General features: G+C 40.8%; 1 protein-coding gene across 1 annotated transcript in view; it reads right to left on the reverse strand.

The window, feature by feature from the left end:
- HERC2 (HECT and RLD domain containing E3 ubiquitin protein ligase 2) overlaps positions 1 to 25456 on the reverse strand; it is a 243661-nt gene that overhangs the window by 18067 nt on the left and 200138 nt on the right. The window contains exons 72-84 of the mRNA XM_052636055.1: positions 24929 to 25036; positions 23375 to 23506; positions 22819 to 22977; positions 22617 to 22735; positions 21880 to 22005; positions 21282 to 21437; positions 20775 to 20890; positions 20476 to 20674; positions 10658 to 10872; positions 3796 to 3973; positions 3119 to 3280; positions 1047 to 1138; positions 702 to 841 (exon numbers count right to left, since the gene is read on the reverse strand). Coding sequence (XP_052492015.1) covers positions 702 to 841; positions 1047 to 1138; positions 3119 to 3280; positions 3796 to 3973; positions 10658 to 10872; positions 20476 to 20674; positions 20775 to 20890; positions 21282 to 21437; positions 21880 to 22005; positions 22617 to 22735; positions 22819 to 22977; positions 23375 to 23506; positions 24929 to 25036 — 1902 coding nt within the window. The remainder of the gene's footprint in view (positions 1 to 701; positions 842 to 1046; positions 1139 to 3118; positions 3281 to 3795; positions 3974 to 10657; positions 10873 to 20475; positions 20675 to 20774; positions 20891 to 21281; positions 21438 to 21879; positions 22006 to 22616; positions 22736 to 22818; positions 22978 to 23374; positions 23507 to 24928; positions 25037 to 25456) is intronic.

Raw genomic sequence — 25456 nt, forward strand, 5'->3', positions numbered from 1 at the left:
AATTGGGAGATGAGGATTGACATATATGTACTACTATGTGTAAAACAGATAGCTAGTGGGAAAATGCCGCATGGCACAGGGAGCTTAGCTTGGTGCTTTGTGATGACCAGATGAATAGGATGGGGGTTGGGAGGCAAGCAGGCTCAAGAGGGAGGGGATATTTGGCCACCTGATGCCAAAGAACTGACTCATTTGAAAAGACCCTGATGCTGGGAAAGATTGAAGGTGGGAGAAGGGGACAGAGGATGAGATGGTTGGATGGCATCACAGACTCAATGGACATGAGTTTGAGTAAACTCTGGGAGTTGGTGATGGACAGGGAGGCCTGGCATGCTGCAGTCCATGGGGTCGCAAGAGTGAGAACAACTGAGCGACTGAACTGACCTGATACATACATACATACATATATATATATATATAGCTGATTTACTTCATCATACAGCAGAAACTAATACATTGTAAAGCAGTTATACTGCAATTAAGAAAAAATAAATAAAAACAGCCACAGCAGCTCTGCTCTGCTAACTCTTTTCTGCCACAAAACACAATATATTCACAAGGGCCAACACCACAGATGTCTTTTCAGAATACAGTAATGAATCCCTCCATACCCACCCACCCCCACCCCACCTTACAGCTGTGCATTCATCCCTGACCTCTCAGATCACACACCTCCAAGATACAAAATCGCCTCCACCTACCGTCCTCAGAGCAGCACACACAGTGCAGGGAGCCAGTGGCAATGGCAATGACTTTCTTCCCCTGCAGCCCTTGGACTTGCCGAGGTCTTCTAACATGATCATCAGATCCATGACCCAGCCTATGATAATCACCTTTGCCCCTGCACACAAGAACATGGAACTTATGAGTACAACGCCATCTCGTTCACCATGCTGCCCCACCCTTCTGGTGCGAACACCTACAGGAAGACAGAAATTGCAGCCTGCCACAGAAGTTACATTTCAGTCTACAGAAAGACAGTTCATGTAACTTCAAATTAACAATCATTGGTTTTGGTGGAATTAAATAAACAGAATCTTGCATACCAAGTGTAAACAGCACCAGATTTGGTAAGGGCGACAGAAAACTGGGATCCACATTCCACTTTAACCACTCCAAGGCCCGTAAGAGAGTCAATCTAGAAGGGAAACGGTTCAATTAGACTGATTGAATCAAGGATTTTGCTGATGGCTGCACCCATATACTAAACTAAATCTAATAAAGAACTCTGAAAACCCTTACTCCTATGCCAGATATATATTACAACTTAAAATCTTGCTCCATGTAACCAAGTGTTCTCAAAAGGCTCTGAGGGTACAGAGGCCACAGGCAGCCAGAGACCCATGACACCCGCCGCGTAAATGAACACACTGCTTGTTCCCAGAATTCACTCTCCCGACTCAGTTTCTCTTTATGGCAGCCCCACTCTCCAGCAAGCCCTGCACTTCACATCAGCCTTCCGAGACATAGAAGTCTACAGTGGAGGAGGAGCAGGTAACAGGGAGGAGTAGCCAAGACAAACAAGGTTCTGGCCCTCTAATACCAGCAATCCATCTGCCCAGGTTATTCCAATTAAACACAATGGTGATCACGCCCATATTAGAATCCACTCCCAGCCCCTGCCTGCTCAAGGGTCCAGAACCTTCACAGCCAGCACCAGAGGTCTTGTTGGGATTCATTTACCTAGCTATCATCTTTCTTCACCTATCAAACTATGCTCCTTATTACTTGTGACTGTTCCCGGACTCAAGTTCTCATACTTAATTATGAATTTAAATTAGTAATAACTTAATTCTTTTAGTTTTTTCCTCACCCCACCCCCATCACAATGATATCAGTTAATATCCTCCAGTGCCCCCTCTCCCCAAGTACTTGACATTTCAATCCTGGTTAAGTCTAAAGCTTTCTCAACATAAAAAAGTCAACAATTAAATCTGGAAATCATAAGCAACCTGTCATGTGGTTGCATAAAATTCCATATAACTATAAGGGAAAAGAGAAAGTGGTGATTAGGACAAGGAGGCAGCCTTGAGTCCCAGATTCTCCAGCAGCACCTGCCAAGGAGGCCCTGAGCAGCCACAGCCTCACGGCACAGAGGTGCAGGTGCCATCTCCTTCATCATGCCCTGCCTCTAGCCAGCACCTGCCAATGCCACACCACATGATAATGAAGCCTATGGTGTCCACACTGCCCAGCATGGAAGCACATCAGCTCCTGAAATGTGGATACTGTTAAGCAAGGGAGTTAACTGTAATTTTACTTACTAGTTCTGATTTAAGCTAACATTTTAGTAGTCAGGTATGGCCAGTGGCTATTGTACTGAGCGGCACAGCTCTGAGAAGAACAGCTTGGCAGTCCCAGCTCAGGTTCATATTCTGACTGGCCTTGAGTGGCTTCCCACCCCCTCCAAGGCTGCCCATGCACCGTGCTGGCCTCTATTCCACACGGGCAGTCTCAGAACACCAGCAAGAGAGGATGCCAAGCAGAGACAGCTTCTAGCTTTCTTTCACAGCACCTGCACTCCCAAGTCCACAGCAAATCACAGCTGCAGGCTGCTAGGCAGTCAGCAAGTGACCCAAGCACACCAATGAACGAAACCCCTCTGCCAACCACCTATTCACAAAGGCAAAATACAGTTGTGACCACAAATGTTAATAAACTACCCAGAGCCACTCAGCTTAAGTGAAGCCTCTTCTCTTGGCTTCTCACAAGATGTCCATCTAACAGCTTCTGACTAAGCCAGATGCAGCCTTTCAGCAAGTACTAGTATACTGCATAGGTACAGACCTCAGTAAACTGAAGAGTGTGAATGAGTTGGTGGTTTTTCCTCAAACAGGGCTACATACTAATCAAAACCACAGACTATGTGATTCCTCACTTTCTAAGAGAGCACAAAACAGCACATATACCTTTATACCTCTGGGTCTTTCACTCACTTTTCACCCAATAATAACCCATTATATTTTCTCCAAAGAAGTTAAAAGATGAAGTTAATGCAGTATAGGACAGGACATGAGCCCAGTAGGGCCCTGGGCTTATGCACGTGGATGGTGCCCATAAGCAACCTGAGCTCCAGAGACCTCACACCCAAGGGCCCCAGAAATGTCAAGAGAAATACCTTCATGGGCACCTTGCAGCCATCACTGCCTCCTCTGCCCAGCTTGCCGTAGTCCCCATCCCCCCAGGACCAGACAGTGTCGTCATCCGTGAGGCAGAGGGTCTGGGCATCTCCGCTGCCACAGGCAACGTCGACCACACGGTGGCCCTGCAAAGCCTCCACCTGCAGAGGAAAGGGACTTAGGGGTTATCTGACCACAACAGGAAAGAGAATCTCCCTGAGAGAGGCTGAGGAATTTTTTTTTGTTTGTTTTGGGGATGCCTGTTTTAATTCTTCCCAAAAAACAGGTAACCTTAATAATCCTATAAGACAAGATAGAAAATACCCCTCACATATTCAAACTACAGGCATCTCAGCTGTAAGAGGCAGGTCTCAGTGTCCAATGCTCAGTTCTGCCACCTTATGGCCTCACCCAAAAAAACTGGGCCTTCTAGGAGACAAAAGTCTCTAGGTAGATGCCAGAGCAATATTTACTAGTGCAGATAAAATTTCAACACTATCCTGTTTAAATGACCTATGGAAAATATACCAAGATGGTTTTTATTCCCACCAAAAATAAAACCGTTAACTCTGAAACTAAAACGAATCTGCAACAGGAAATACTTTTTATTTTTAAAAAAGGATAATGACAATGGCAAGCTGTCCCTCCAGACCTCCCAAGCAAAGCTTCTCCTCACCAGCTTCGGCTTTAACTGGTCCTCACTGTCACTGTGCCCCAGACGGCCATACCGGCCTTTGCCCCAGGTGTAGAGGTCCCCAGCTGCAGTGACACAAGCGCTGTGGGCTCCACCGGCAGCAACATCAACCACCTCAGTTCCTCTCAGAGACTCAATGACACGAGGACGGTCACACGGACTGCAGAAACATCACCAAATACAGCAGAAAGAGTGTTAATTCCTGGATATTTTTAAATTATTTAATATTAGGCTTCTGGTTTGCTGTTCACTTATTCAATGCACACCTCTCAATCTACATCAAGTCAATCATTAAAAAAAAAAAAATCAACCTGAAGGAATCTTTCAGGCCTGAACTCTAAATTACATAATACCCTACCTACCTTCTTTTATACAAGCTGCCAAATGCCAGAGAAGAGATGTACAGTCTAAATCAAGGGGTGGCACTTACAGGTTTACTGTTTTTGAAAGGCCAGTGAACTGAGAATGGGTTTTACATTTTTTAAGGGTTGTAAAACAAACAAACAACACAAGAAAGAAGCATAGACAACAAAGATAGTATGTGACTGACAAAATATTTATTAGTATCTGGCCTTTTAGAGAAACAGGTTATCCACCCTTGCTATAAATCAACTTTTTATTTACAGACTCAAATAGTCTACAACATGACAAGCACTGACAACAAACTTCTTTTTCTTGAGTTTTGAAAGCTCTTTTTAATGATTTCAGATATAAGACCTTAGTCAAATATATGATGGTAAATGTTTTCGCAGTCTGTAGCATGTCTGTCTTAACACTGTCTTTATAAAAATTGTGAAGTTCTTCAAAGAGAAGTTCACAGTTTTTATGAAGTCCGATCTATCCTATTTTTCTTTATTGAATTATGCTTTTGGAGTTCTAGCTAAAAATCTTTGTCTGACTTAAGGTCACAAAAGTTTTCCCCATGCTTTCTTCTAGAAGTTTTTAGTTTTAGGTGTATGAGTTAATGTTGGATACGATGCAAGATAATTCACGTTCAAAGATCGAGGTATTCCCTTAGGCAAGGCTGAAGATTTCAGGCTATGGTATGTGGAATTTAGGCTATAGTCCTTATTTCTGGACAGATTACTGGACATGTTGCACAGTCCATGCTTTAAACCAGATCTGAAGAGAAGAATGGCTAGTTGGCCTAGGTAGAAAGTGAAGGATTTAATTTTGGATATTAATGGTACAAGGTAAGAATTTAAGTTCACTGTTTACCATATGGTTATTGAATTGTTCAAAACCATTCATTGAAAAGACTTATCTTTTTTCCAAAAACTTGTCTTTGCACTTCTGTAAATTATTCAATGCAAATTGTGAGGGACAAATCTAATTTCATTCTTCCATACTTATTGTGTCAGCATTTGCAAGTGCATTTTTGGACTCCCCATCCTGTTTTGCTCTACTGACATATTTCTCTTTCTTTACAGTATCTCACAGTCTTGATTACTATATCTTTATAATGAGACTTGAAGTTAGGTAGTATCAGCTCTCCAACTTTGCTCATTTTCAATGTTTGTTTTTACTATTATAAGTACTTTGCATTTCCACATTAATTTTATAATCAGCTTGTCAATTTCTACAGAAATTTTGAATGGGAAGGGGTTGAGTCTTCCAATCCATGAACACAGTGTACTCCTCCATAATTTTAGGTCTTTTACAATTTCTCAGTAACATTTTTATAGGGTTTTTTTTGTTGTCTGTAAGTTATCCATATTTTGGAGTCAAATTTATTCCTATTTCAATTTTAGTAGTATTTTAAAATTTCAATTTCTGATTGCATATGTAATATGTATAAAGACACACAATTGACTTTTTTTGATACAGCAATGTTTCCTTTGTCTACAACTGACTTTTACTTACTGATCTTCTATCCTGCAACTTTGCTACTCTCACCTCTTAATTCCAATAGCTTTTCTGTAGATATCATCAGATTTTCTACATAAATAATTATATTATGTGTAAATGGACAGTTTTAATTCTGAATATTCACTGGAAGGACTGATGCTGAAGCTGAATCTCCAATACTTTGGCCACCTGATGAAAACAGCGGACTCATTAGAAAAGACCCTGATGCTGAGAAAGATGGAAGGCAGGAGGACAAGGAGATGACAGAGGACGAGATGGTTGGATGGCATCACCGACTCAATGGACATGAGTTCGAGCAAGCTCCAGGAGATAGTAAAGGACCGGGGAGTCAGGTGTGCTGCAGTCCATGGGGTCACAAAGAGTTGGACTGAGCGACTGAACAGGAACAAATTCTCTCTCCAATTTGAGTGCCTTTTCCCTCTCTGCAGTGTTGTACTGCACTTGCTAAACCTGCTAATCAATGCTGAATACGACTGCTGACATCAGCAGGCGTCCCTGTCTTGTTCCTGCAGATGGGAAAAGTGCTCGGTCTGCCACTATCAGGTGCCGTGTTAGTCCCAGGTTTAACACAGATGTCCTGCATGAAGTTCAGGAAGTTTTCTTTCCTTCCTATATTGCTGAAAGTTTTTTTTATCAGAAACAAAGGTTAATCTGCCAAATGCTTTTCTGCCTTTCATCCATTGAGATAATCAAAATAATTTTTCTTTTTTATACTGATCAATTTTTTAATGTTAAAACAATTATTCAATTTCTGGCATAAACCTCACTTGGCCATACTGCTTTATCCTTTTACATACTGTTAATACTCAATTTTCTAAACTATTAAGAATTTTTACATCTATGTCAATGAAGGATATCGGTCTGTATTTTCCTATTAATATCTAAGCCTGATTTTGATATAAGAATATAACTGTCCCCACAAAATACTAAATTGGGGCAAATTCCCTTCTTCACTATTCTGAAATAGTTTTTGCAGAACTGGTATTATCTGTTACTTATATGTGTAGTAGAAATCACTAGTCATCTATATGATCCTGAAGACTTTATTTGTGGAAAATTCAATTTTTTAAATAGACACAGGGCTATTCATCTTTCCTGAGTCAGCATTAAAGAATGTGTGTCCTTTGAGGAATATGTCCATTTCATCTAAACAGTTAAATCCGTTTGCATAAAAGTTATTCAACATACTTCATCTTTCAGTAACTACACATCTTAAGTGATGAAAACTCCCTCATTCCTGATATTCCTACACACTCACAGTGTGTGTGTGTGTTAAAGAAAGATCAGTTTAAATGGAGGTTTTCATTGATTACACTTTCTCAAAGAACTGACTTATGTTTTCTTTCATTTTCTTCCATTTTTCTGTTTTCTATTTCATGGATTCTTGCTCTGATCTTTCTTTCTTATTTCCTTCCTTCTGCTCACTTTGTCTTTCTTATTCTAGTTTCTTAAAGTAGAAGCTGAGGTCATTGTTAGGAACCATTTTTCTTTTATAAAAAGGGATTTTATGCTATAAGTTTCCTTCTAAGTACTGCTTTTTCTGGATCCTACATATTTTTACATGCTGTTTTCACTTTCACTCAGTTCCAAATTGTTTCTAATTTAACTGATTCTTTCTTTGACCCAACAGTTATTTTAACATTTTACTTACTTTCCAAATAAATGGAGGATTTCCTATACGTTATTGATTTACTCGATTTCTAATTAATTCCATTGTGGTCAGGGAAAATCTTTTATATAACTTGAATCTTTTTTATTTATGAGATTTGTTTTCTGGCCCAAATTATGATCTATATTAGCAGCTGTTCCATGTGTACTTGAAAAGAATGTCTTGTTAAGTAAGTAGTATGCTATTGTGATCAAATTGGTCGATAAAGTTGTTCAAGTCTCCTGACAGATTTCTATCCACCAACTCTACCAGTTATTGAGTTGTTGTTCAGTTACTAAGTCATGGCCAACTCTTTGCAACCCCATGGACTGCAGCACTCCAGGCTTTCCTGCCCTTCACTGTCTCCTGGAGTTTGCTCAAACTCATGTCCACTGAGCCAGTGATGCCATCCAACCACCTCATCCTCTGTCGCCCCCTCTCCTCCTGCCCTTAAATCTTTCCAGCATCAAAGTCGTTTCTAATGCACCAGCTCTTTGAATCAGGTAGCCAAAGTACTGGAGCTCTAGCCTTGGTTATTGAGGGAGGAATACTAAAATCTTCAACTGCAGATATGTTTCTCCTTGCAGCTCAGTAACTTTAATTTCGTGTATCTCAAAGATTATTGGCTGTGTGAACATTTAGGAATATTATATCCTCTTGATCAACTGACCATATCATTACATAAAATGACCCTTTTTATCCTTGTTTATATTCTCTAATGTGAACTTTAGTTTGTGTAACATAAATACAGGTATTTCAGCTTTCTTTTGCATATTTTCCCACCCTTTTAATCTATGTTTCTGAACAGATCTATGTGTTAAATACAAAGTTTGTTCAATGTAGCATATTATTTGATCATGCTTTTATATCCATTCTGACAATTTTACTTTTAACTGTGTTGTTTAGATCATTTAACATTTGAAGTGACTGTTAATATATTTTGGGTTAGAGCTACATCTTACTATTTTGCTTACCATTTGTCTCATTTGTTTACCCCATTTTTTTCTCTTTTTCTGGTTTCTTGTAAGTAAATTTTATGATTCATTTTAACTCCTTTGTTGGCTTATCAGATGAAGCTTTTTGTTGCACTATTTTTGTGGTTGCGCTGGGGGATGGCAAAATGCATCTCTAATCACTACAGTTTAGTTTGGGGCCATGGACTACATCAGGCATAGTATAAGAACTTTGCAACAGTATATGTCCACTTCCACTCCACCCTCAGCCTCTGTGCTACTGCTGTCATATATTTTATTCCTATATTTTAGGCATCCTCAGTTCATTTTTATCATACCCTGGAAATATTCAATTATCTCTTAAAGAGATAAGGGAAAATATTACCATATTAATCCATGAGTAATTTCCTCATTCATTTTATAGACCTCTGATTCCATCTGGTGTAATTCTCCTCTATTTGAAGTAATTTCTTTAAATTTTTAGCTCTACAGAACCAGAGGTGTTGAATTATTTCAGCTTTTATATGGCTGCATAAGTCTATTTAAACTTCATTCTTGAAAAAACAATTTCTCTTGAGTAAAAACACCTAGGCTGACAGTTATTTTTACTTTCAGTATCTCCACTGTATTCTAGCTTGCATTACTGCTCATCAGAAATTCATTACCACCCTTCATCTGTTATTCTGTATATAACTGGTATTTTTCCCTCTAGCTGCTTTAAATTTTTTTTCTCCTAATCAACGATCTTGAGCAATTTGATTATGATATGCTCTGGTGTAGTTTCCTTCATGTGTTTCTCTTGTTTAGGGGTCTCTGAGCTTCTTATATCTGTGGGTTTATAATTTTCATCAAATTTGAAATTTTTTCAGCTGTTACATCTTCAGACTCTCCGTCCTCCTCACCTTTGATTATGCATATATTGGGCCACTGAAGGTTGCCCACAGCTCACTGATACTATGGTCTTTCATGTATTCTTTTCTTCTGTTTCATTTGCATAGTCTCTACTGGTTTGTGTCCAAGCGCACTGTCCTTTTCTCCTGCAATGTCTGACCTGCCATCAGTCCTATGAACTGTCTTGGAGGTCTTAGGCGCTTCCCCATGCATTTTGGGCCCTAACCCTGGCCAGTTGCGTGGCCTGCAGGCGTCTCCTCTCATCCCACAGGCTGCCTTTGCACTGTGCTGCTCCTCTTGCTGTGCAGCAGGTTTTCAGTCTGATGAGCCCCATTTGCTTTGCTGCTTTTGCTTTTAGTGTCATATCCGAAAAATTAATGCTAAGACTAATGTCAAAGACTTTTCCCCTATGTTTTCCAGGAGTTTCATTGTTTCAGATCTTATAGTCAAGTTTTTAACCATTTTGAGCAAATTTTTGTGAGGGGTGTAAGACAGGGGTCCAATTTCATTCTTTTGCATTTGAACATGTAATTTTCCCAACACTACTGAAGAGACATGTGCCTGATAATTTTTGACCAAATGAACAACACTGTAAATACTATATACTGTTTGTATCCATAACATATTCTTGAGCTTTGACCTCTACAGCATAGTTAAGTTACTTGTAAACAGTTTAGTCCTTTCATGTCTAGCTTTTTCTAGCTTTGTTAGTGGGATCAAAACAATATTCAGTTAGTCTGTGGTTAAATTTCTTTGGCAATTTTGTGCCCCATCATTCTTAGTCCTCTACTTAGTGTCCTATGAATTATGAGGTTTGGGAGTAGGCACTATCTACTGAGCTCCGTGAGCTCTGAAAACGCTCCCCCCCAATCTTTTTAGGTGACCTATTCCTTGCCTCTCAGGCTCCCCACAAGCAGTGTCAGTGCTCACTGGAGATCACTGAACACACTTTATCACCTGTTACTCAATGCCTTGAGGGCTGCTGTTTCATGTGTCTTGCCTGGTGCTTCAGTTATTTCAGATGCAAAGGTCCTGTGACTCCAATGTGGCCTTTAGTTCCCACTACTTTTTAAAAATTACTGAGTTTGGTTGTTTTGTGTAAAAAACTGTGTCATCTGTGTGTTCCTTTCCCCTTTTGCTCTGTATTTATAGGTTTAGCATCTGCATGTTAACAAAATGCCAGCTATTAGTGGAGAACTAGGACCAGGGTGAGCAGCCTCAGGGGAAAGGACAAGATGAAGCTCACCATACTTGGTAATCAGAAATCAAAATTCAGATTTGATGTCCCCCAACAGAGAGGTCATGTAGGCGAGCCTAAATAATGTTACATGAATTATTTCTGCTAAATAAGTCATTAAGTTTGAGTAGATTATTGCAGATGTTGTCCTTAAAAACAAACTGCCAATATACTATACAAGCATTAGCACAAACAAAATCAAGAAAAGGAAAACATAACACTGAAAATGATGTTTTCACAAAATACCTTCTGTTGCCATGCCCCAACTTCCCATCTTCTGCTTCACCCCAAGAGTAAACTTCTCCTTCTGAAGAGAGGGCAAGACAGTGTTTTCCTCCTGAGTTCACAGCTACTTTCTTAATGAACACATGCTGAATGGATTCAAGTAATGTGGGGGTGGACACCGATTCTGTCCCTCCAACTCCTAGTCTGCCGCCCGCACCATACCCAGTGGCATACAGCTACAAGATAAAATAATACAGACATCACATTTTTATCTAAGGATCCCATATTTCAATAATCAATAAATCAAATCAATGCTCTAGGTATTTTTACCACAGAAAAATGAAATTTAAAATTAAGACTTTATTTTTTCCTTATCAGAACTCTAAAAATTAAAGAAAAAATTACAATTAATAGAAACCCCAAATTCAGAAAATGTATTTTGAAAACACATCTTTTCCCTGCAAGTACTTCTATTTTTGTCTAGAGTAGCAATTAATACCAAGAAAAGCAAAAAAAAATTTAATTATCTACTATATGCAATCCCGGAGAAGGAAATGGCAACCCACTCCAGAATTCTTGCCTGGAGAATCCCATGGACAGAGGAGCCTGGCAGGCCATGGTCCATAGGGTTGTGGAGAGTCAGACACAACTGAAGCGACTAAGCACACATGCACACACTATATGCAAATTCCAGATAACACCTACACAAATACCCATAGGAAAAGTATACATGTATCTAATATTTCAGCAAAGCAGTATATAACTCACATAGTAGAACATACTATTTTTTTCCTTCATTTTAGGTGGGTAATTCATTTAGGATATAAAACATCTTTATCATTAAAAAAAAAAAAAATCAGACTGCCATTTCCAAATGCATGTCAAACACCCCTTCTGTAACAATTTAAAGGCTGCTTCACATTGTTTCAACTGGTCTGCTGCACTGACACAACAGGAAGGAAACTTGAAGCCCCAAAGCAAGAAGTAAAACCAAGAATTCAGACAGATAAAGGAGCCCAAAGACAGCTTCCCCTGGGAATGTTTTGAGGCCTCAAGTGCACAGGGTGTGGGGGGTTAGGAGTCAAGCCCAACCGGAAACTTTGCAGAAAGAAGAGACTGAGAAGGGCTTCCTCCCACTCACACTGAATGAGAACTAAGAAGAAAACAAAGAAAGTTGTCTTTCTCAACCTTAGGGCTGAATGAAAGGGTGGAAAATCTCTCCTGAGAATTCATAACCACAAAAGCTGGTCACTGAGTTGGTTTTCAGTCTGAATTAATGCTACCTATGTCTAAATTCTGTAGGTAGAGAATTTAATTTACAAAGGCTTAGACTTGTAGTACCCCAGGGTCATAAATTCTCTTTTGGTTAGTGACTTCAGACCAGACCTCTAACACCACAAACTTCTTAACCAGCAGAGGCAGGAGAGAACACTATGTGATAAAGCAAACAAATGTGCTGGCTTCTCTTTTTCTCTTCATTTAGATACTGCCTGATCCCTCAGTCTCTACTTGGAAACTTTCATGGAGCTATTTCCAGGCAGTTTTATATGCTTCAAAAAGCTGTCCCACCCTTTCAGAGTCCTACTTCTTGCAGATATTTAACTAAGATGTTAACAGATTCTAATAGTTTAGGATATCATTTTTTAAAATGTGTCCATTAATTGCATAACAAATCTAAATAAAAACACCAACAACAACAAAAAAAAAAACCTAGGCCTCATCTCAAAGAATTTCTACATAAAATTTTTCAAGGAAAATAGTCAGCTCATAATTTTAAAAATTCCCATTATCTAAGAGTCAAAAGAAACAAAGTCCAATATTATGTTTAAAGAAATAAAAGCTTGAAAGTATTCCCAAGGAATGAGAGACTAAGACAACACAAAGCAGAATTTGCAGAAATTAACAAAATTGAGTTGAAATTAAAAGCTCTGATGCATAAAAGAGATTATAAGCAGGTGAAGAAATATTAGAAAACTAGCATATGGCTCTGAGGAAATTACCAAGCATATGGCAAAGAAACACAGAAAGAAGAGGAAACAGAAAAGAAGAGAGAATTGGGAATAGACCTCCTCACTTGAACATCAATTAGAACTCGGAGTTTTAAGTACAGATCACAGAGAAATATGGGAGAGGCAATATTTGAAAAAATAATGTCTGAGAATTTATCAGAATGTTAAAAGACCAGTTCCTAGAACCAGGAAGCCCATCCTTCATCCCTCACCACCTGGTAAAAAAAAACAAAATAAAAAAGGACAGGAGAAAAAAAAAGAAATTGACATCTAAATATATCATAGTGAAAGTATAAGTCACTAAAGAAAGATTTTAGAAGCAGCTGTTATACAAAGAAAGGATTTATACAAAGAACGGATTTAACTTTCATTTGGGTAAAAATTAATCTGACTGCTGACATCCCAGGTCATGATCAATGAGGGGCAAAAACCAGAAGAATAAAACGTTTAATAGACTGACTAAAAATAAAGGTCAACTGAAAATTTTATACTCTAGGACATGGCTTGGATTACTACCCACAGGCCAAGTCAGGCCCACCACCTATTTTTTATTAAAAAAACAAAAGTTTAAGTACAGGCACACTCACTCATTTTCATATTCACCTCAAGCTGCTTTCATAACTGTAACAGAGATCAGACTGTATGAGTCCCATAGCCAAAAAATACTAGGGCAACCATCACAGAAAAAGTTTGCAACCCTGACCTAGAAAAAGGACAAAATCAAGATATTTAAAAAAAAAAAAAAAACAATCAGGAGATTAACCAACAACAGACCCTCACTAAAAGAAACTGAAAATACATGTTTAAAGTATCAGTAGAAGGACTGACCACCTGATCTGCCTCTTGAGAAATCTGTATGCAGGTCAGGAGGCAACAGGGAGAACTGGACATGGAACAACACGGTTCCAAATAGGGAAAGGCTGTATATTGTCATCCATTTAACTTATATGCAGAGTACATCATGAGAAACGCTGGGCTGGAATCAAGATTGCTGGGAGAAATATCAATAACCTCAGATATGCAGATGACACCACCCTTATTATACAGTGAAGAAGATATGCAGATGACACCACCCTTATTATAAAGCAAAGAAGAACTAAAGAGCCTCTTGAAAGTTAAAGAGGAGAGTGGAAAAGTTGGCTTAAAGCTCAACATTCAGAAAATGAAGATCATGGCATCTGGTCCCATCACTTCATGGAAAACAGATGGGGAAACAGTGGAAACAGTGACAGGCTTTATTTTGGGGGGCTCCAAAATCACTGTAGATGGTGACTGCAGCCATAAAATTAAAAGATGCTTGCTCCTTGGAAGAAAAGTTATGACCAACCTAGACAGCATATTAAAAAGCAGAGACACTATTTTGTCAGCAAAGGCCTGTCTAGTCAAAGCTATAGTTTTTCCAGTAGTCATGTATGGATTTAAGAGTTGGACTATAAAGAAAGCTAAGCACCAAAGAATTGATGCTTTTGAACTGTGGTGTTGGAGAAGACTCTTGAGAGTTCCTTGGACTGCAAGGAGATCCAACCAGTCCATCCTAAAGGAAGTCAGTCCTGAATATTCATTGGAAGGACTGATGCTGAAGCTGAAGCTCCAATACTCTGGCCACCTAATGTGAAGAACTGACTCATTTGAAAAGACCCTGATGCTGGGAAAGATTGAAGGCAGTTAGAGAAGGGGATGACAGAGGATGAGATGGTTAATGGCATCACCAACTCAATGGACATGAATTTGAGTAAACACCGGGAGTTGCTGATGGACAGGGAGGCCTGGCGTGCTGCAGTCCATGGGGTCGCAGAGAGTCAGACACAACTGAGTGACTGAACTGAACTGAGAAGGAAAATTATTCCAGATAATCCAGAACATAAGAAATAACTGGTGAGAAAAGATGTGCATAACATTTGGGTAAATCCAGAAACTATATGGTCTATATAAAAAAACAATAATAATAATGCTTATCATTAGGGACACAGGTTAGGACCAAAACACAGAATAACAAAGGATCAGCCTTTCTTATGTGTGAGGAGTACAGAAACACTGATTAACTTTAGATTTTAAATATGTTAAAACCACCAGAAAACTCCAAAAAACAAAAAAAAGAGAGCTACACTTCAACCCTTGATACTTCTGGGTAGCATGACCTTGATACTTCTGGCGGGTAACCTCTGATTTGCTTCCCAGAGTCCCTGCTTGCAGGATTCCCGCCCCTATGTAATCCCTCCTAAGATGTGGGCTGAGCCCAGTGACACTCTCCTAATGGATAGAATATAGCAACAGGGATGACATGTCACTTCTGTGTTAGCTTGCACGAGACTGTGACTTCTGTCTTGCTCTCAGGCTCTCCTGCTTTGATAAAGCCAGCTGACATGTTGTGAGATGGCAAAGAGCTGAAGGCAACCTCAGGCAATAGGTCATGGCAAGCTGAATCTTCCTCAGGCCAGTCCTGCAGCAACTGCAGCCTGATGAGAGATTCTACGTTGGAGGACCAACCTAAGCCACCCAGACAGACTGTGACATAATAAATTTGTATTGTTTTATGTAAACTGTTGTAAGTTAAACAGATAATATAGTATCGTAACCTGACGTGGAATGGGTAAGACAAATATATTATGATGATCACACTCATGACCCTGGGTCTCCCTAAAATTCCAAACACAAACCAATATGTGTGTGTGTGTGTGTGTGTATACACATGTGTGTGTGTGTGTGTGTATATATATAAAAATATTTATAAATATATAAATAAAACAGAACCTAACCAAGTAAGGTTTCTTCAATGAATGCAAGACCATTTGATACAGGAAAAGCAATCAATCTAATTCACTATATTAATCTTTGGCCCCCTGATGCAAAGAGCTGACTCACTGGAAAAGACCCTGATGCTGGGAAAGATTGAGGGCAGGAGAAGGGGGTGACAGAGGATGAGATGGTTGGACAGCATCACTGACTCAGTGGACATGACTCAGTTTTGAACAAACTCCAGGAAATAGTGAAGGACAGGAATGCTGCAGTCCATGGAGGTGCAAAGAGCTGGCCGTGACTTAGCGACTAAACAACAACACGAGGAGAAAAACATCTGTATGATAGTGTTTTAAATGAAGAAAGATGTTTGACAAAAGTCAATATCCATTCATAACTAGAAAAAGATGTGAACTTCCTTAATTTGATAAAGGGCATTTGTCAAGAAGCATTTAACAGGAGGCTTCCAGTGTGCTGTTTTGGATCTGTCATGAATCCTCTGTCCCGTATTAGTTCCTGAATATTCAGGAATTAAGTGGAGCAGCAAACTACTCCCGGGGACTTAGGAATGCATGCATTTCCTTTGTTAGTTTTTCCATATGGTGAGAAGTAGCTACTTACGACCCTCTTACTTTTTATGAACCATATGGTAAAAGTGATTATTTACAACCCTCTTTCTTTCATATGGATGACCTCATGTTTCCTTGGTAACTTGTAAGTTTTGATTTTATCTCTGCTGGAAACAGTTACCTTGTAAGAGAGTATAAACACCCACACAATGTTGAATAAAACACTTTTGCTCCATCAGAGCTTTGGGCCCCGCGTCTTCTTTCTCTCTCTGTCTCTCTCTCTCTCTTTCAGGCTAATTCTCTGGAGCACAGAGGCCCTCTGGGTTCACTTTCCTGCCTCGGCTTCTAAGACCCTCTCGAGAAGGCGCTCTGCCCCTTCTCCCCTTCGAGAGGGCAACTGAAGCCTTCATAAACAGAGCCAGCCCCATGTCAGGGACTTCACTGGTTTTCTGCATAAACCAAGGAATACCAGCCTCTTTCTCTCTCCTTTACTTTCTTATCATCAACTCCAGATCACAAGGTTCCGGTCCATTCAGGGACCTCACCAGGCATCTATCAAAACCTCACAGTAAGTGCGTGAAAGATCCCATCACAGTGTTTCTTTTGCAGCCTAAATTAAGACAAAAAGAAGGTCCACTACCACCACCCCCGTTCAGTATTATACTGCAATTCCCAGCCAGCCCAATTAGCTCCATTTCTCTGTAGAAGACAGGTGAATTGAAAAGGAATGAACAAAACTGATCTCAGAACATGAAGTTATAAAGATGATACAAAACCGTTTGAGATACTAAGAAAGAAGAATATAATAAGGTCACTAGACATATGGGCTTCCCTTTGGCTCAGGGCTTCCCTTGTGGCTCATTTGGTAAAGAATCCACCTACAATGCAGGAGACCTGGGTTCGATCCCTGGGTTGGAAAGATCTCCTGGAGGAGGGAACAGCTATTCACTCCAGTATTCTGGCCATGGAGAATTCATTGGACTATATGGGATTGCAAAGAGTTGGACATGACTGAGCAACTTTCACTTTCACTAGACATACAGTCAATATAGAAATATAAACTATTTCCACTTATCAGTAGCAATTTTTTAAAAGACAGCATTATGGGAGAACTTCCAAGACGCTGATAGAATAAGATGAGGAAGTCACTTTCCTCTCCACAAATACATCAAAAATACATCTACATATGGAACAACTCCTAAAGAACACCTTCTGAATGCTGGCAAAAGTCCCAGACTTTCAAACAGGCAAGCCAATCTCCTTAGAATGAGGTAGGTCAAAAGATAAAGGTTAAAAAAAACGAGAAAGGATTTCAGGACAGGGACCTGAGCCCTGGGGAGAGAGCTGTAAAGGAGGAAAAGTTTCCACATACTTGGAAACCCCTCATGGAAGGCGGTGGCGGTAGGGGGGCGGTTTCAGAACCTCAGAGGGGAACACAATGGCGGGGGCTCGGAAGGCAAAATAGAGAGAACTCACCACAGAGATAGCTGCCAAACATCACTTTCCAGGTGAGAAGCTGCTCACACTGCTGGCCTGGAACAAATGGGGGCTGAGTGCTAAGGCTCAAGCTTTGAATCTCAGGGAGAGGTCCTGATTTGGCCAACTGTGAGAATACTCTGAGGACGTTAGTAGGACACAGCTGAAGGAGTCCAGGGGAAAAACTGAGCATCCCAGAGAGACAAAATATCATTGCCACTGGGACACTCCAACTCCTACTCCATGCATTTGCAGACAGCGGTTTGTGCCCAGGTGGTGGCTGCCAAAACCAGCAAAACTGGTAGGAGAGCCAGAGGCAGAATGTGACACGACTGTAGTTTACGTAAACATAAGTGACTAGACACTGCCAAAACCAGGGCAAGTGCCTGAGTCAGCAGACAAAAAGCCATCACTGCAGTCCTGACCCCAGAGGTGGTAGCTGCCAACAGCTGTGAGCAGGCACAGGTTACTGCCCAACTCATGCTGGGAGTCTAAGCAGCTTGGTTCTTCCTAGGGACCCACAAATTGAGGTATATTCCTCTGGGAGAGCACATGACCCGCCTCAGACTGTGACAAGGTCTGGCAAGTCTAACGCCGCAGGCACTACTTAGTACATCCTAATTGTGGCTGCCACATTCCACCCTCTCCACAGCCCAAGGGAACAAGTGAGCCCTAATAAGCCTTGGCCTTCTCCACCTCTTGCCTGGCTAAGGAACAACCACGGAGGATAGCCTATAAGCAGAGCTAATCGATCAAAATCACTAGAGTTGATCAATGAATATAATAAAGTCATAGGATATACTAATAAAATTAATATACAGAAATTCCTTGCATTCCTATACACTAACAGTGAAAAATCAGAAAGAGACATTAAGGAAACAATCCCATTCACCACTGCAACAAAAAGAACAAAATACCTAGGAATAAACCGACTTAAAAAGACAAAAGACTTGTATGCAGAAAACTATAAGACACTGATGAAAGACATCAAAGACAACACAAAAAGATGGAGAGCTATACCAGGTTCTTCGATTGGAAGAATCAGTATCATGAAACTGACTATACTACTCAAAGCAGATTCAATGCAATCCCTATCAAACTACCAATGGTCTCTGTCACAGAACTGGAACAAAAAATTTCACAATTTGTATGCAAACATAAAAGACCCCAAAGAGATAAAGCAACCTTGAGAAAGAAAACAAGCTATAAGAATCAACCTTCCTGACTTCCAACTATACTACAAAGCTACAGTCATCAAGATAATATGGTTGACACAAAAAAACAAAAATATAGACCAATGGAATAAGATAGAAAGCACAGAGATAAATCCACGCATCTACAGGCACCTTATCTTTGACAAATGACACAAGAACATACAAGGGAGAAAAGACAGCCTCTTCAATAAGTGGTGCTGGGAAAACTGGACAGCTACATGTAAAAGAACGAAACTAGAACACCTCCTAAGATATACACAAAAATAAACTCAAAATGGATTAAAGACCAGAAACTATAAAGCTCCTAGAGGAAAACATAGGCAGCACACTCCTTGACATAAATCACAGTAGGATCCTCTATGACTCACCTCCTGGAATAATGGAAATAAAAACAAAATAAACAAGTAGGACCTAATTAAACTTCTAAGTTTTTGTACATCAAAGGAAACTATAAACAAGGATAAAATAATTGCAATTATTTTCTCCCAACTCTCAGAATGGAAGAAAACAGCTGCAATCCAAAATATACAAGTACCTCATGCAGCTCAATATCAGAAAAACAACCCAATCAAAAAATTGGTGGAATACCTAAACAGACACTTCTCCAAAGACATACAGATGGCCAAGAAACACATGAAAAGATGCTCAACACTGTTCACTATTAGAGAAATGCAAATCAAAACTAAAACGAGTTATCACCTCACACCAGTCAGAATGGCGATCAGCAAAACATATACAAACAATAAATGCTGGAGAGGGTGTGGAGAAAAGGGAACCCTCTTGCACTGTTGGTGAGAATGTAAATTGATACAGCCACTATGCAAGACAGTATGGAGATTCCTTAAAAAGCTAGTCTTATTCCAACTAGCATATAATCCAGCAATCTCACTACTAGACATATACCCTGAGAAAATCATAATTGAAGAAGACACATGTGTTCTCTGCAGTACTATTTATAGTAGCTAGGACATGGAACCAACCTACATGTCCACTGACAGGTGAATGGATAAAGAAGTTGTGGTACATATATATAATGGATTATTACTCAGCTATAAAAAAAGAACATATTTGAGTCAATTTTAATAAGGGGGATGAACCTAGAGCCTATTATACAGAGTGAAGTAAGTCAGAGAAAAACAAATATTGTATATTAACACATATATATGGAATCTTTAAAGATGGTACTGATGAACCTATCTGCAGGGGAGCAATGGAGAGGCAAACATAGAGAACAGACTTGTGGGCACAGTAGGGGAAGGAGAGGGAGGGATGAACTGAAACACTAACACTGAAGCATATACAACACCATATGTGAAACAGATGGCCAGTGCAAATGCATGACACAGGGAACTCAAACCCGGTGTGCTGTGACAATCTAAAGCAGGGGGATGCGGTGGGAGGTGGGAGGGAGGTCCAAGAAGGAGGGGACATATGTATACCTATGGATGATCATGTTGATGGACAGCAGAAACTAACACGATAATATAAAGCAATTACCCTCCAATTAAAAATTTTTTAAAAGACAGCAATTATGATAGCAAACAAAGAAGTAATACATACATCAAATGAACTGATATGCAAATAACTATAATACACTTTTGTATGTATGCTGCATTTCAAAGTAAAAAATTCTAAAGTCACAGACTACGTTAAAGATTATACAGAAATACTACAGAATTTATGGCATACTGCTTTCAGTATACCATGAATACTATCAATCTTGAGATAATGTTTTAGTACAGGATCCTTATACACACTATGAACCAAACTGCCCTCTAGCCACAGCTGTCTCGCAGTTTCGATGTCAGTATGACACAGAAAATACACCTTCTTACCTTCCCGTCAGCTGTCACCGCGAAGAGCGTCTGCTCTCCTCCAATTAGTTGCACAGGTCTGAGAGCTGCAAGGGCTTCACATGGCGTAGGGACTTTAACTTTTGCACCTTCAATGCCCCCAAGCTGACCCCTATGATTATGACCCCATCCATAAATTGTTCCACTGCCACCAGCAGAAAGAGTCCAGTCATCTGGTCGTCTGTAATAAACATTAAAAAACAATTGACATGGGAAAGAACTCCATGTTAAGGACCATTTTCCCACAGACAATATTAATTCTTGTTTTGGCTATAGTCAACCTGTTCATCCACTGCACAAGCTGTTCATCTTGCTCTCTTCTAAAAATGCTGTGACTCTCATGGAGAACATCCATGTTTTCGCCATCTGCCATTAATTCACGAATTTTCTTAGCCACCTGGACAATATTATTATGAGATTATAAATCAAGCACTCATCTCTCAGGAATAAAATAAATAATACTAAGGCAAGAAGACAGGAGAGGAGGTCTTCCCAACCAAGAAAATGAGGGAATGCTAACATCAACATTGTGATTTTAGGGTTAATAATTAAAACCAAGATTATAATACATTGAAGATACTTTAAAATGTCTAGGCAATATCATTATATCTTTACTAAAAACAAACTTTAACTGAAATTCAATGTTATTCATTTTCAACTACGTGCTTCTTTTTTTATGATGTTCCTTGCCAAGACAGATGTTACTATCTCATAACACTGGCATCTTTTTACACTATAAAAGAAGATACTTGGCATTCCCAAAGAGGTTCCAAAATAAGGTACAATACCTCATCAAGAAACAGACGGGGCAGTGACGTTCTCTTGTCCAGGGCCACAGCAACACGGGAGGCCATGCAGTACCTCCGGAACCAAGCCCACTTGTGTGTTTCAGCACAGCAAGGGAGCGTGTCTAATTCCAGGTCACAAGCAAGAGCTACTAGTACCTGCAGCCAGCAAAAATTAACACAGGGGCACTCAGACCCAGTGAACATTCTACTTCACCAGTACTGCATACCAAAGACAGCCCCCATGCAGGCTCTCTGTGGGTCTTCCTTCAGAATTCCTCACTCCAGATAACTGCCACATGCCCAGCAAGGGGCGTGGCATCACCAATGATGTGGATTATTCCTACCCAGTTCCTAGTGATGCACCTGACAACAGGAACCCAGATCAAACCACTGCTACAATACTTGCCACCTAAGTAAAAGCATCTAAAAGCACACTGTTATTAAAGCACAAGAGTTTAGATCACACAGACAATCTTGAAAATGTTTCACATTCAACTTCAGTACCTATACGTGTCCTCAGGGATGCCTGATATTTGATGTACTGTACTTGACAGCTCTCTGCAGTTCTCTCACCACCTCAAAACAAGTCAAGTATTACCTTAAAGAATGGGCTGTGCAGTAGCTGCTTGCCACCTCTCACAATAGGATCTTCATATTCAAACTGCCTTTGCAAAGCTTCTGGAAGGCCTTTCACCAAAGCAGCAAGAGCACTGCCTGAAAAACTCTTTTAAGAATACAACAAAATTATAGCCCATATTAGGAAACCAAATTCAGGAGAGTTGAGTTGAGTGTTTTGTTTCTGTGAGTCAAATGTTTAATTATACTGATACTATTCTCCTCTAAAACAAGTGACTAATATTTATAAATGGGAAAAAATCTAAAAAGACATAATGAATACTGAAATTAAAAAGAAGAACATGAAAATTCACTTCAGAATATTTGGTCTTAATTTCAGTATAACAAAAACAGTTCTCCCAGGGAACCAGAAAGGAATTTCTGCTTCACAAACCTCCATCTCCAACATGGTTAAGGTAAGCATTCTTTTAACAATAACTACTTCATCCAGCAAAACAAAGGGGATGTGGTGAGTTAGACTCATTAAGCCCAGCAGACAATCCTATCCTCACAGCCATCTACATGGGGCTGTTTCTATAATCAAAGTCCAGCTTGCACTCAGTATAGTAGCAACATAAAGGAGCCTGAATACAAGAAAGCCTGTCTTAGTCCTATGTGAAATTTCCCAACTCTTCTGTGATTAAGAAGTTAAAATAATTAAAGCAACATTTTAGTCCCAAAGGGTCACACAACTAGAAACTATAATGTAAAGTTTCATACCAGAGCTCTTGTTTCCCCATCATTATCTCCAAGTAGCCTGTTTATGTTAATTGATTGTCCAAATTCAGTTGTAAGAAGCTTCCTCAGTCTTTGAAGGGCCCACATTCTGTGACTGGCAGCTGAAATGAGAAGACAGAAAAGTCTGAGGATGACCATTCTTCTCAAGGAGTAAGACAGACCTGGCAACAGAGGTGCCACTCACCCAAGGCACTCAGCTGTGCACAAGCCGCCAGGGACGCTGCGAGGCGGGGGATGATGCTTCTGTGTGAGGCAAGGTTGAGCCTGAAGTCCAACAAACAAGTTACCAAGTCCATGGACGGGCACGAGAGGACACAGCGATCAGAAAGAAGGTCTTTAGGGCCTGAAGAAAGGTAATTATAAACGTCCCCTTGTTGGGCAGGGCAACAGCTACCCCACAAGGAGATTCACCCAAAGTGAGTGCGTCATCCACATGGATGCCATGGCCAGAGGGCTGTGCCACTCTTGCGTCACGTGACTAAGCTCCGCACACTGACATTTCACCTGAGAACTCACACGGCTGAAGAACGGCAACCAGCAATAGCTGGGAGACTCTGGATGAAAACAGAGTGCCACACCCCAACAGCCAGACAAGTGAAGCAGCTCATGCAGTTCTGAGCCTTGATGTGGTCGGGCCTTGGGCAGTGCTGGGTCCCAGCACAACAGAAGGCAGACTACAAAGCACCAAGTGAAAATACGTGTATATCTCCCTTGCTTGGATCACCAAGCCCCCTCCTCACCTGCAGCTGGCATGATGGGGTAGACTGTGAAGCGCCAGCCCCACCCATTCACAGACCCATCACTGATGAACTTCCACTTCAACTCATCCCCTGGGATGCGCAGTTCGCTGGACCAGTCAGACCACTCCCGGCCTGGGGGACAAAAGCACACTGGTGGTGGGTTTACCCATCATCAGATCAACATCAACTTCCTTAGATACAAAATCACACTCACACCCTGTCTGAACGACAGCCAGCTCCTCCAGCCCACTGCCCAGGTGCATTCACACCAAGGCCTTCAGCTCACACTGCAGCAAGCAACTGGGAAGTAGAGGACAGGCAGGCACTGCCCCAACAGAAAACACTCACACACAACCACAATGCTATATGAGAGGCCCACAGGGCCAGTTCATGCTCACGCCAGGGTCAGGGCCTACAGAAGTTTCTTTGAGAGGGTCTGATGAAATGGTTATTATCCAGGCAGCCAAAGAGAAAGCCTCCATCTTCCAAAGGGGAAGCAAGTGTTCAGAGACACAGGGCCCCCACTGAAGCACAGGGGCAGTTCAGCACAGATGAGCTACCCTCCAGGGAGAGAAGAAAAGCCTGGGGTGCCCTGGAGAGGAGCTGGGGAGACAAGCTTATGGTGTTCCACCCCAACTGAACTTCCCCTTAGAGGAGTCATCAGGCAGCAGTGTGGGAGTAGCCTGGAAGGGATCCTGTTGGAAGCAGAGAAACTGAAAACATGTCAGAAGACTACTGCATACTACAGTGACATCTGTCAAACTGCCAGAAAAAAAAATCCATGCTCATCTGTGATACCACTTCATCCAAAGTAACCTCTTGTGAGTAAACTTCTACTGGCACACAGCCAGGCCCATCATTTATATTTGGTCTGTGGCTGCTCTTGCTACAAAGGCAGAGGGGAGTAGTTATGTTAGGAAACATTTGTTGACCCTGGCTCCAGATGAAGAATAAAGATATCTGAAGAGATCTGCACACATAGACACATATACACCTACACCGATGATTCTAAAAAACCCAGTGAAGGGTATTTAACAAGCCCCTAGACAGAGTGATTCGCTCTTGTTCAATCTCACAGAGCACATCAGAGCAGGGAGAGGCCCAAAAGAGACCCCTCCCATCTACTCCAGTACTGTCCACCAGGCACACACAACACTTACTCAGTGGGGAGCCTACCTCCTCACAACAATCAATTAAAAAATAAAACCTTTAAGAAGCCTTGTAGTATGTCAACCTTTACCGTGCATGAGTCTGACACTCCCAAACACCTTACAGCACCATCTCCACTGTCTAGGTGAGACTGGGCCCTCCTGACAACCAGTGCCCCCCAAAAGGACCGGCAGTCGCACTGGACACCAGTAATCCCACCCATCAGTGGGGAGGTACATGCATCACTTTAAATCATTTTACTGAAAGCACAGGGGGAAAACATAAAACCTCGAGTATTTTGCAGTTAGGTCACTTATCGTTCTCTCGTGAAGTCACACATGAGAATGAAGCAGTAATGTTCTAATGGTTCTTTTCTACAAAAGCAAGCTCAACTCTTCTTCCTACCTGACCGCACGGAGACAATCCTGTTGACACCATCCATAACTGTGAGAGGGTCATGGCGCCTTTCGGTGGAGCACTGCCGGTCAAACTCCACCCTGAGTCCCTCTGCACCTGGAGGACAAGTAGGCACAAAAACAAGGTAACGCTCCCAAGTCAACATACCACAGACAGGGCCAAAACCATATCACACAGAAGCAGTGAGTGTAAAATGATGTGCAACAGCTACTGAAAAGCAGAAAGTCAGGAAGAACTAACCTCAAAAAATAAGGACTCCTCTCACTCCAACTCTGCCTCCCACAAAATATTTCACCCATGATGAAACAATAGAAGACACTCTCACTTGGCCAGCTGATTTTGTGGTCTCACTTCTGGAAAAATTTTCATGCTACACCCCTAACCAGGAGACCAAGCTTTATTATCCTGTCCCCTCCACCCCACATTTTAAAAGCCGTATAAAATCATGTCCACCAAGAATTTAGCATTAGATCTAGAGTCTTCTCTGGGACAAATTAGCTTAGAAAAGAATCAGTG

The sequence above is a fragment of the Budorcas taxicolor genome, chromosome 2 (genome assembly GCF_023091745.1).
Source record: "Budorcas taxicolor isolate Tak-1 chromosome 2, Takin1.1, whole genome shotgun sequence".
Taxonomy (NCBI): Eukaryota; Metazoa; Chordata; class Mammalia; order Artiodactyla; family Bovidae; genus Budorcas; species Budorcas taxicolor.